This window comes from Myotis myotis, unplaced genomic scaffold (assembly GCF_014108235.1).
Source record: "Myotis myotis isolate mMyoMyo1 unplaced genomic scaffold, mMyoMyo1.p scaffold_m19_p_8, whole genome shotgun sequence".
NCBI classification, from domain to species: domain Eukaryota; kingdom Metazoa; phylum Chordata; class Mammalia; order Chiroptera; family Vespertilionidae; genus Myotis; species Myotis myotis.
The window spans coordinates 92,693,504-92,706,530 of record NW_023416390.1 but is presented as its reverse complement, the minus strand read 5'-3'; the positions used below and the strand labels follow the sequence as shown (position 1 = coordinate 92,706,530).

The window sequence follows — 13,027 nt, the reverse complement described above, 5'->3', positions numbered from 1 at the left end:
CCCCAATAGGGGGTGTGCAGGAAGCAGCTGATCAATGATTCTCTCTCATCATTGATGTTTCTATCTCTCCTTCTCTTTCCCTTCCTCTCTGAAATCAATAAAAATATATTTAAAGAAAAACTCAGAGAAAAATAGGTGACTGGTTTTGATGTTTGGCTGTCAATGGGAATTGCTTTTTGAGAGTTTGAACAAAAACCCTTTTGCTAGATAAAAGAGAGCCTGAACTCGTTCAGCTCCAATACCTCACTCCTCAAATCTTGGGTATTCTGAAGTGACTAAGAATTTTTGGAGCCCCATAAGGAATTTCAATTCAACTCTGATTAAATAATTGACTTGACCAGGGACACACACATGAAGGCTGGTTACATAGCACTCTGAGTTCTCATGGCTGTATGAGAAGCCAGGGAGAAGCTGAGACATGGAAGAGGGTTTGATGCAACTCGAAGTGGCAGCTGTTGGCGCTCAACCCATAAGCAGCACTTTCCGACCCCCTACACAATATCCCTAGAAATTTTGTTCAGACTCTGCAGATCCCAAAATGAAATTAATATGGGAAATTGTGCCTCCACGGCCAGAAACTTCTGGCCCCTTGCCCCTATTAATACTCTTGTGTTATGGGCCAGATGAAACCTCAATTCTTATATTTTGGAAGGAAAGTTTTCAATTAAAAGACAAAGTGTAGAAAAGCAAGCAGGAATTTATTGACTATAGCAAAAACACACTTAGGACAGTCCAAGAAGGAAGGGCATAGAAGAAGCAACAGGAGAGCCCAGGCTGGGCTGCTCTGGCTCACTGGGAAGCCAGAGAAAAGGGGGGAAAGGGCCGTGGTGACAGGTTCAGGGGGTGAGCCCGGATCAGCTGCCGCTGCCCATTGCTCCCCTGCTTGCAAGTCTCCTGGGGTCACGGAGAGGTTTGGGGATTTGTGCGGGAGGAGGTGGAGGAGAGGGGGAAGGAATGGGCAGTGTGCTCCCTGGAAGGAGAAGCTGCTGGGACCTTCATTTTCAGGGGTTTGAAAGGCTGGGCATTTAGGGGGCACTCAGGGGCCGGTCAATAGAATATTCATCATCTTTATGCTGACGTACCCAATGAGATTTATTCCCTTAATTTGTCTGTCCTTGGGTGTGGCTGGCAAATGGCACTAATTGGATTTCTGTTGTCTGTCTCCCTGAGTGGGGTGATGTTGTAAGGCCGCTGAAAACCCCCCCCCTTCCCCCTGGACCAGCTTTTCCAGTAAAGCTCTGGTTAATGTAAAGATTAAAGAGAACTTCCCCCTCCTGACCTTTCCCGTAAAGCTCTGGCGCCCTGATCTGGTCATAGCATAGTTATCTTATCACTCCTCGGGATCGGCCTGCGCATACCAGACCACCCTGGCCCCTTAGGAAATGAGTCAACTAATAACAAAGACCTGTCCCTGTAAAAGATGAGTTATGAGTTAACTGGTAACCCAGTTCCCTGTTTTCCGGCCACCTGCGTGTGGTTTTTGCCTTTATAAACCCGTGTTCTGCAATTGCTCGGGGCTCCAGTCAGCAGCACTTCCTTTGTGTTGTTGCCTGCCTGCCTGAGAGCCCCTGCGCTGCGCTTGTAATAAAAATCCTCTTGCTCTTGCATCAAGCCTCGGTCTCTGCGTTTGACTTGGGGTCGTCGCCTCCTCTGCTGGACTCTCCGGGGGTCTTAGGGCCCAACATTTGGGGGCTCGTCCGGGATTAGGCGACCCCCTTCAAGCGCTGGGATCGGTCTTGGAGGTAAGCAGACTCCGGAGTCATTCAGTGTTTGTCTTGTCCTTTGTTCGTTCTTAGTTTCGGTTTTTCAGGAAGACAGGGTGTCGGCTCCGTAAGGAGTCGGCTCCTCTGGTCGTAGGGGCTTCGGCCAGAAAAACTGTCACCCTGGGGGACGCCCCAGGATCGGGCGGTGACCAAGAGGTCTTGGTCACTTCAGGTTCTGGCTGTCCGGCAACGGGCACTCGCGTGTCCGGCCGGACTAGCATTAGGGAGGGATATCATCCCTCAGCGGCCGTTCTGTATCTGGGTAAATTCTTGTGGATCCGGTGTCTTGTCGCGTCATTGTTTGTTCTTTGTTTTTGTCTTTTACTCCTCTTCTCCCATCCAGGTAACATGGGCCACGGAAGCAGCACCCCTCTTTCTCTTACAGTAGCACACTGGACGGACGTCCGGAGTCGGGGACTCAATCTTTCCGTCAGTGTCAAGAAGGGTCCTTGGCAGACTTTCTGTTCATCCGACTGGCCAGCCCTAGGCGTGGGATGGCCAGCGGACGGGACTTTTGACCTGTCTATTATTTTTGCAGTAAAGAATAAGGTGTTCCAATCAGGCACGGCGGGCCATCCAGACCAGCAGCCGTATATTGTCGTCTGGCAGGACCTGGTCCAGAACCCTCCCTCTTGGCTGAAACCCTGGCTGCCATCCGGAACCTCCCGGGTTCTCGTGGCCCAGGCCCCTCCCGCCGCAGATCAGACGAAACGTCCCCTGGCAGATTCTCAAACCGATCTTCTCCTCTTGGACTCTCCACCCCCTTACCCCTCTCCTCTCCAGCCAGAGCCGCCGGGGAGACCGGAGCCTTCAGCACCTCCTCCCGCCCCTCCAACAGAGGGACCGGCCCAGGGAACCCGGAGTCAGAGGAGACATCCCGCGTCTCCAGATTCGACCGTAGCCTGCCCTCTCCGACCATACGGGCCTCCACCCCCCCGCGGAGACGATAATGAAACGGCTCCGCTCCAGCCACTCCAATACTGGCCCTTCTCCTCGGCAGACCTCTATAACTGGAAAACTAACCACCCTCCCTTTTCAGAGGATCCCCAGCGTCTAACGGGGCTGGTTGAGTCCCTTATGTTCTCTCACCAGCCCACTTGGGACGATTGTCAACAGCTTCTTCAGACTCTCTTTACTACAGAGGAAAGGGAGCGGATCCTCTTGGAGGCCCGGAAGAACGCCCCTGGCCCCGACGGCCGGCCGACTCTACTCCCTCATTTGGTGGATGCGGCCTTTCCTCTGGCCAGGCCGGACTGGGACTTCAACACGGCAGAAGGTAGGGAGCACCTGAAGGTCTACCGCCAGACACTAGTGGCCGGCCTCAGAGGGGCAGCTCGGCGCCCCACGAATTTGGCTAAGGTAAGAGAGGTCATACAGGGGCCCACTGAACCGCCTTCTGTTTTTCTCGAGCGATTAATGGAGGCGTTCAGACGGTACACCCCGTTTGACCCCACCTCGGAGGGGCAGAGGGCCTCAGTAGCTATGGCTTTCATAGGGCAGTCAGCATTAGATATTAAGAAAAAGCTGCAGAGACTTGAGGGATTGCAGGACTTTACCCTCCAAGATTTAGTTAAGGAAGCAGAGAAAGTGTACCATAAGAGGGAGACCGAGGAGGAAAAGGAGCAGCGGAAGGAGAGAGAGAGAGAGGAGAAGGAGGAGAAAAAGGAAAAAAGGGAAGAGCAGAGACTAACCCGTATCTTGGCCGCAGCAATAGAAGGGAGTAAGCCACAGGAGAGAGGAAAAGGAAGACAGGCAGGGGCCCTGGGCAACAGGCCACCGTTAAGGAAGAATCAATGTGCTTATTGCAAGGAAGAAGGACATTGGAAGCGGGAGTGCCCAAAGAGACTAGCAAAGAAGGCGCTGGCACTCCAGGAAGATAGTGATTGAAGAAGTCGGGGCTCGGATCCCCTCCCCGAGCCTAGGGTAACTCTTAAGGTGGAGGGGAAGCCTGTTAACTTTCTGGTAGACACAGGGGCCCAATATTCAGTTCTTAAGAAACCACTAGGACCAGTCTCCCAGAAGACCTCCTGGGTGATAGGGGCAACGGGAAATGAGCAATATTCCTGGACCACCACCCGGACAGTTGATCTAGGCACGGGAAGAGTGACTCATTCCTTCTTAGTAATACCCGAGTGTCCAGCCCCCCTTCTGGGAAGAGACTTGCTAACTAAAATGGGGGCTCAGATCACTTTCACCCCACGGGGGCCGACCCTGACCCAACATGGAGAGCCAATTACTCTCTTGACACTCCAGCTCGAAGACGAGCATCGGCTGTTTGAGAGTAATGTCCGAAAGGACGAGAGGATAGCGGGATGGTTACAGCAATACCCCAAAGCTTGGGCTGAAACCGCAGGGATGGGCTTAGCTACCGAACGGCCCCCCGTGATAGTAGAGCTTAAGTCCACTGCAACCCCGATTGCAGTACGACAGTACCCCATGGCAAAAGAAGCCTGGAGGGGGATCAAGGTTCATGTCCAACGCCTCCTACGCCTTGGAGTCCTCGTTAAGTGCCACTCCCCGTGGAACACCCCACTCCTCCCGGTAAAAAAGCCCGGAACTGATGACTACCGACCGGTGCAGGATTTAAGAGAAGTCAACAAGAGGGTACAGGATATTCATCCCACGGTCCCCAATCCTTACAATCTCTTAAGCTCTATCCCTCCGTCCCATGTGTGGTATTCAGTCCTAGACTTAAAAGATGCCTTCTTCTGCTTGAGACTGCATCCTGCCAGCCAGAATATTTTCGCCTTCGAGTGGAGAGACCCAGATTCGGGAATAACGGGGCAGCTGACTTGGACCCGACTTCCGCAAGGATTCAAAAATTCCCCCACTATCTTCGATGAGGCTCTTCATCAAGACCTGGCTGCTTTCCGTGCTGACCACCCGCAAGTCACCCTTCTCCAGTACGTGGATGACCTTCTCCTCGCCGGAGCTACTAAGGAGGACTGTGAAACAGGTACCGGGGCCTTGCTTTTAGAGCTCTCCCGCCTAGGATACCGGGTCTCGGCCAAGAAGGCCCAGATATGTCAGCGGAGAGTGACCTATTTAGGATACGCACTAGAAGGGGGAAAGAGGTGGCTCACTGAAGCCCGAAAAAGCACAGTCACCCAGATTCCCAGACCACAGACCCCCCGGCAGGTACGCGAGTTCCTGGGAACAGCTGGATTCTGCCGCCTCTGGATTCCCGGTTTTGCAACCCTAGCGGAGCCCCTATACCCGCTGACAAAACAAGGGAACCCCTTCGAGTGGGGGGAGACTCATCAGAAAGCCTTTGACGACATTAAAAAGGCTCTTCTCTCGGCGCCAGCATTGGCCTTACCAGATGTGGCCAAGCCCTTCACTCTGTTCATAGATGAAAGAAAGGGAGTAGCCAGGGGGGTCCTAACTCAAACCTTAGGCCCCTGGAAGAGGCCGGTAGCCTATTTATCCAAGAGACTAGACCCAGTGGCTAGGGGGTGGCCAGGCTGTCTAAGAGCAATTGCAGCTACTGCCCTGCTTGTAAGAGATGCGGACAAACTTACCTTGGGGCAGAAACTAACTGTGGTGGCCCCACACACTCTCGAGAGTGTTATCCGGCAGCCACCGGACCGGTGGCTATCCAACGCCCGGATGACTCACTACCAGAGTCTCCTGCTAAGTGAAGATCGAATCCGCTTCGGGGCTCCGGTAGCTCTCAACCCAGCAACCTTACTACCGGAAGTAAATCCTGAGAGCAAAGAAGTCCTACACTCATGCCGTGACATTCTGGCAGAGGAAACAGGGCCGAGGAGAGACCTCAAAGATTCCCCCTTGCCAGAGCCTCAACTCACCTGGTACACGGATGGAAGCAGCTACCTCTATGAAGGTAAGAGGGTGGCGGGAGCGGCTGTGGTCAGCAAGGACCGGACTATCTGGGCTAGTAGCTTGCCCGAAGGGACTTCGGCCCAGAAGGCTGAATTAATTGCTCTGACACGGGCTCTCAGGCTGGCAGAGAACAGCCGGGCTAATATTTATACTGACAGTCGTTATGCTTTTGCCACTGCTCATGTGCACGGGGCTATATACCGTCAGAGAGGTCTCCTCACCTCAGCAGGAAAGGAAATTAAAAATAAAAAGGAAATCCTCGACCTCCTAGAAGCCATTCATGCCCCCCAAGAGGTAGCTATTATCCATTGTCCCGGCCACCAGAAAGGGACCTCGGAAACAGCTATAGGAAACAGGAAAGCGGATGCCGAGGCAAGGCAGGCCGCTCTAGGGCCCCGGCTACTCGCCCTCGCTGTTGGCCCCGCAGCACCACAGCCAGAGACCCTCCACTACACCCTAGAGGAGGAAAAAGACCTGCTTAAAAGGCCAGAAAAATACCATAAGGACAAACTAGGAGTGTGGAGAACTGCAGGGGAAAAAATGGTAGTACCAAGGGCGGCAGCCACTGCCTACCTCCAACAACTGCACCGCCTTACCCACCTGGGGGCCAAACACCTCAGCTCCACCAGCCGGGCAACGGGACACTATGTCAAAGGACTCGATCGCCTTTCAGAAGAAGTAGTTAAGCAATGCAAGGCGTGTCAGCTGGTAAATGTACATTCATCCCAGGTCGGGACCGGACACAGGCTCAGGGGAGACCGGCCCGGGAGTTACTGGGAGGTGGATTTTACAGAAGTGAAGCCCGCCCGATACGGTTATAAATATCTTTTAGTTTTCATAGATACCTTCTCAGGTTGGGTAGAAGCCTTCCCTACCAAAAGAGAAACTGCAACTGTGGTCGCCAAGAAGATCTTAGAAGACATCTTTCCACGGTTTGGAATTCCTAAGGTAATTGGATCAGACAACGGTCCAGCTTTTGTTGCCCAGGTAAGTCAGGGAATGGCCAAGATACTAGGGGCGGATTGGAAATTGCATTGTGCTTACAGGCCCCAGAGTTCAGGTCAGGTAGAAAGAATGAATAGAACATTAAAAGAGGCTATGACTAAATTGTCCTTAGAGACTGGCGTGGCAGACTGGACGGTCCTCCTTCCCTTTGCCCTTTTCCGCGCGCGAAACACCCCAGGCCCCTTGGGGGTGACACCGTTCGAGGTTTTGTTTGGGGCCCCTCCGCCCCTAGCCGCTGACCCTTGGTCCGTGCCCACAGACACTCACACCCCTCAATCCCTGCTTGCCAGGCTGAAGGCCCTCGAGACTGTCCAGAAGGAGGTGTGGACTCCCCTGGCCGCCCTCTACCAACCAGGAGAACTGCAAGTCCCCCACCAGTTCCAGGTCGGAGACTTTGTGTACATCAGACGCCATCGGGCCTCTAATCTCGAGCCGAGGTGGAAGGGACCCCACCTGGTATTGCTGACAACCCCAACAGCGGTCAAGGTAGACGGTGTAGCTGCTTGGATCCACGCCTCCCACGTCAAGCGGGCACCCCCATCAGACGACACCGATCATGGATGGACTGTGGAGAAGACAGACAACCCTCTCAAGCTACGGATTTGCCGCCGCCCTCTTCCTGCTGAGCCTGCCGCTGATAAGTAGCAACCCCCATGCCCCAAAGAGACTAACTTGGAGGGTAATGTCCCCCCACACCGGACAGACGGCCTGGTCGGTCACCAATATAGCACCTAAAGGGACATGGTGGCCAGACTTAACGCCAGACCTCTGCGCTATGGCAGCAGGATACAGACTATGGGACCTCCCTGAGAGAACAGTAGAAGAGACTAAAGCAGGTATAGAGACCCGAGCTTACATAGGAAAAGGAAGAGATTTGCAATTTGGAGTTCACTGTAGTTATCTGGGGGCCCGTGAGCGTCTTACGATGACCCAATTCTATGTGTGCCCCAAAGACAGGCAGGGACATAGAAAGAATTGTGGATCTGAACGAGAGTATTTCTGTGCAGAATGGGGATGTGAGACAACTGGTACTGGATATTGGATCAGAGGGCCCCCCGAGTGGGACCTCATCCAGGTTCGGAGAAATGAGAGCCAAACCTCCGGACATAGGGGTTGGGTTAACGCCCTGAATATCTCCTTCACCTCAGCTGGGCGGTCATACGACCTAAACAAGTGGCGCTGGGGAGTGACATGGGGGATCCGGCTGTATAAGGACCAACATGATGATGGCCTCCTTTTTAAGATAAGATTAGATGTACAGGATTACAGGCCACCAGTTGCAGTAGGACCCAACACCGTCTTGTCCAGCCGGCAGCTCCCCACGAAAGAAAGGCCTCTTGCCACCACCACCGTGGCAGGAACTAGCCCAGCCTCCAGGGAGGAACAGGCCAACCCCATAGAACTAGAGACAAACTCAGGTCAGAGGCTATTAGGCCTGGTAGAGGGGGCCTTTAGTTCTTTAAACATGTCCAAGTCTAACCTAACTGAGTCTTGCTGGCTCTGCCTAACTACAGGGCCCCCCTACTATGAGGGCATAGCCTTCCAGGGAAACTATACCAACACCACCAGCCATGACCACTGTTCGTGGGGACAGCAGGGGAAGTTGACCCTTACTGAGGTCTCAGGGCAAGGCACATGTATAGGACAAGTGCCAAAGGACCGCCAGCATCTCTGCAAGGAGAACCTGGCATATCCCTCCTCTGCAAGCTATTACTTAGTGCCCCCAACAGGGGGATGGTGGGCCTGTAGTACGGGACTTACTCCATGTTTAGCAGCCCAGGCCTTTAACCGTTCTCAAGATTATTGTATCCTTGTCCAACTAGTCCCCAGGATCATGTATTATCAAGCTAATGCATTTGAAAAAGAATTTGACTCCTATTCTCCTTCCCATCGGGATAAACGGGAACTTGTTTCACTGACCTTGGCTGCTCTCCTAGGTCTAGGGGTCGCGGCAGGAGTAGGAACAGGGACAACAGCCCTCATTAAAGGCCCCACCTATACTGAGGAGCTCAGAGCTGCTATAGATGAAGACCTCAAACATATAGAGCACTCCATAACTAAACTTGAGGAGTCTCTAACCTCTTTGTCTGAAGTAGTCCTACAAAATAGGAGAGGACTAGATCTCCTATTCTTAAAGGAGGGAGGGCTGTGTGCAGCTCTCAGGGAACAATGCTGTTTCTACGCTGATCATTCAGGGGTGATAAAGGATTCCATGTCAAAACTTAGGGAGAGATTGGAAACTCGCAAAAGAGAGCGAGAGGCCAAGCAAGGCTGGTTTGAAAGTTGGTTTAACAGCTCACCGTGGTTCACAACCCTGATATCCTCTCTCGTGGGACCCCTGATCATTTTACTCCTCCTTTTGACATTCGGGCCATGCATAGTAAACCGCTTAATCGCCTTCATCCAGGACCGGATTAGTGCAGTTCAGGTAATGGTCCTCCAACAGCGGTATCAGCCTGTACCCTCAAACATTAGCCTGTAGTTCCATGATTGGAACTTCCCACAAGAAAAGGGGGGAATGTAAGGCCGCTGAAAACCCCCCCCCTTCCCCCTGGACCAGCTTTTCCAGTAAAGCTCTGGTTAATGTAAAGATTAAAGAGAACTTCCCCCTCCTGACCTTTCCCGTAAAGCTCTGGCGCCCTGATCTGGTCATAGCATAGTTATCTTATCACTCCTCGGGATCGGCCTGCGCATACCAGACCACCCTGGCCCCTTAGGAAATGAGTCAACTAATAACAAAGACCTGTCCCTGTAAAAGATGAGTTATGAGTTAACTGGTAACCCAGTTCCCTGTTTTCCGGCCACCTGCGTGTGGTTTTTGCCTTTATAAACCCGTGTTCTGCAATTGCTCGGGGCTCCAGTCAGCAGCACTTCCTTTGTGTTGTTGCCTGCCTGCCTGAGAGCCCCTGCGCTGCGCTTGTAATAAAAATCCTCTTGCTCTTGCATCAAGCCTCGGTCTCTGCGTTTGACTTGGGGTCGTCGCCTCCTCTGCTGGACTCTCCGGGGGTCTTAGGGCCCAACAATGTAAGCTATTTTCCCTCTGGTTGGGGAGGAGAAGTGCAAACCATTTACTCTTGTGTCCTTGGGTTAGGGGAGATAGGATTTACTGGGCGGACACAAACTGCCGTTGATCGGTTTCCCTATTCCGCTTGTGCTGGAATTTTCCTAGCTTCTTAGTATTCTATAACACCTGCGGATACAGAATTAAAAGGAAGCCTTTACTTGCAAGTACTTACAGAAATGGGAAGATTTAAGTAGAAGTGGTATCAACTAAAGATGACTCCTGCTGGCCAGCATGGCTCAGTGGTTGTGTGTTGACCTATGAACCAGGAGGTCACAGTTTGATTCCCGGTCAGGGCACATGTCCAGATTGTGGGCTTGATCCCCAGTGTGGGGTGTGCAGGAGGCAGCCTATCAGTGATTCTATCTCATCATTGATCTCTCTCTCTCTCTCTCTCTCTCTCTCTCTCTCTCTCTCTCTCCCTTCCTCTCTGAAATCAATCAAAATATATTTAAAAAGAAGCAAAATGAATTAATGAGAAGCATGTCTTGATTGAAAATTAGAAGTTTCTAGAAGAAGCACAGATAAATTTTCTTTAAAAAAGAATTTAAGAAATTTTAGAGATTGTTTCTGAACTAAATAAGGCTTCTTTAACTGATAAATGCCAATACCTGATTCTACAACCGAACAACCAATGGGTCTAGGCTGCCTGTCATTACTTGAGCCAACTAAGCAGAGACAGGGTTGAATCATATATGAACATTTATTCCAATCCTGCCAGCAGCATGAGAGAGCAGCAGCTCATCCACAAAAATCTGCTCTGCACCCCCCACAAGCCAGCTGCGTTGTGGGAAACTGTTTATTGCCTTTGTTAGGTTAGGTGGCTCAGGAGGCGGCGCAAGAAATAGAGTCCAGCGAATCAGAAAAGAAAGGAAAGGAAAAGGTTTATTCTGCGTCCCCGGGAGACCCACGTACCCCAAGGACAGGGCACGTGGATTCACGCCAACAGGGAGGGGGGCGCTTTTTTTATACTGCGGTTGGGTGAGGGGCAGGGACATGAGCTGAGGAATTCTCTGCTGCAGGGAATGGGCGGAATATTCAGGACGAAGTTCTTATCTGTGTGGGGGTATGTGAATTCAGGGAGAAGAAGCTGGTATCTGTGTCTGGCACCTTGATCTGTGAGAAATTCCAGGGGAAGTCCATTATCTTGTCATGTCTGCATGTATCCGATCCTGGGCTCTCTCCGACCTAACAGCCTTCACTATCTGATAAGCATAGACAGAGAACACCCTCCCCCCCCCCCCCCCCAAGTCTGGGTGCCTTTGAAGCCCCAGCAAAGGTCAGAGCGAGGCGCCACCTCTGTTTGTCCAGACAGTGGTAGCTGAAACTACTCCCCCATTTATTATTATGTAAATCCTTGCTGATGGGCTAGTCTGCTTGTTACTAGGGGGTCACCTGCCTAAGGGCTATGCTATGGGTATATCCCAGATCAATAAAAGCTTGGTGAAGCCTGAGCAAGGAGGAAGTCCTTAGGGACTTGCCGCCTGGTCCCCCAATATTGCAAAATTATCTCGTGTCTTTTTCTCTCATTTGCTGTGCGGCTCCTCTTTCAGATACCGAACCCTACTCCACGCAGAACGTGGAGGGAGTCTTACTCGACACTGCGTGTATAGGGTAGGACAAGGATTACATGGGGAAGTTGGGATGACAGGCCTGGGGAAGTAGGAGGCTGGGGTGGGACTCCATTGTTTGGGCAACAAGGTTGTTAATCTTTCCATGATTTTAGGCAGTTCTTGAGTGAGAATGGACCACATTCCAAGGTTGACTCCCAGGTCCCAGGGATGTGCGTACTACTCCCTGCCAGGTCAGAATGTCCTTTCTTTAACCAGAACAAGGCACTCATGGTTAATAGAGCATGATTACTATTTCCCATAACTGTACCTAGTCCGAAATACTCTATTTCTGCCCCTAACATTTCCTCCCCTTCTACAGCTCCTCTACTATACCCTTTGCTCTCTGAGCTTCGTTGTTTGGAGTTGCCCCCCCCCCCCCCCCCCCGCCGCCCTTCTTCCTTTCCCTTCTATATCCTCTGTATCTCCTCCACTACCATTCTCTACTGATCTAAGGGAAAATAGGAATAAAAAAGTAGACAAGGAGCCCTAGGTGGTTTGGCTGAGTGGATAGATTGTCAGCCTGCAGACTGAAGGGTCCCTAGTTGAGTCCGGTCAAAGATACATTGCCCGGTTGTGGGCTCGATCCCTAGTTGGGGGTGTGCAAGAGGCAGCCGATCAATGATTCTCTCTCATCATTGATGCTTCTATCTCTCTCTTCCTCTCCATTCCTCTCTGAAATCAGTAAAAATATATTTTTAAAAAGGTAGACAAGAATAATCTAGGAATTCTAGCAGCTCCCTTCAGGGAAAAGCCAGTCCCAGGCAGAGGGGACCCAGTGATTACATATATTCCTTGGACTAGAATAGAATTAAGAAATCTACCTACACATCTCCCCTATTTTCTCCAGGACTCTGATGGGTTCAAAAAGGAGTTTAATTTAACGATTAGAACATGTGAGCCTGGCTATTCTGACCTGTTCCAATGAACATACCTACTGGTTTCTGGGAGCAAAAGCAATAGAATTACTAAGTAGGGTTTGCTGGGAAACGTGCAGAGGAGTCTTTTTTTATTGTAGACAGTCAGGTCGCCTTAAGAAGGATTACAGAAAGCTGAAATGGGATTTAGGAAGGGAAGAGAAGCAGAAGCAAGCATATGGTTGCTCCAAGAACTCTGTGAGGGTGTTTGTCCTCCTCACTGGTAATTTAGGAGAAATTAAAATTACCATAAGAAGGAGAACTTACTAAGGCTCTTGTAGACACTGGGACTACGTTTTCTGTTCTGAACCCAACTTAGCTGCCTCCTCCCTCAGAGGAAAGCTTCTGTGCAAATGGTCGGAATGTCTAATCAACCAACGACTGTTTTTTTAAATAAGAACCTGTCCCCTTCCAACTAGGGATTGTTATGGGGCAATGCATAGTTTTGCTAAGCAAATCTGCCCCAATTCACCTGATAAGGCAAGATTTTCTTGAAACCAATTGCGGTCCTACAGTTAGACAGACATGAGCAGAGCAAGGACAATGGCCGGGTACAGCAGTCACCAGGCAGAAAGCCCCAGGTGCCCAGCAAAGGACAACTGTAGGGTGAGTGGCCTGTCCTCCCCTAGCACACCACTCACTGGTCCTGTGGTTGGACCCTGACTTTTCCTCCCTAGAGATAACGTCTGGGCCTCAGTTGTATTACAGCTCTAGGCCTAGAGAAACAGCAAAACCTATTGAGGTCTTCCCCTCGGTCCTCCCCTACAATCTCCACCCTTTAAACCCTTGGGAAGGAGGACCTGTGTGCCTCCCTCCTGGGAGCATGCC

General features: G+C 51.4%; 1 protein-coding gene across 1 annotated transcript; it reads left to right on the top strand.

Moving 5' to 3' along the window:
* Positions 1–2,111: 2,111 nt before the first annotated feature.
* Positions 2,112–7,208, top strand: LOC118661939 (the record flags this gene model as incomplete). Its single annotated transcript, XM_036320492.1, is given in 1 exon segment — positions 2,112–7,208. A coding segment is annotated over 1 exon segment (5,097 nt), but the record flags the coding sequence as incomplete, so codon positions are not given.
* Positions 7,209–13,027: the final 5,819 nt, after the last annotated feature.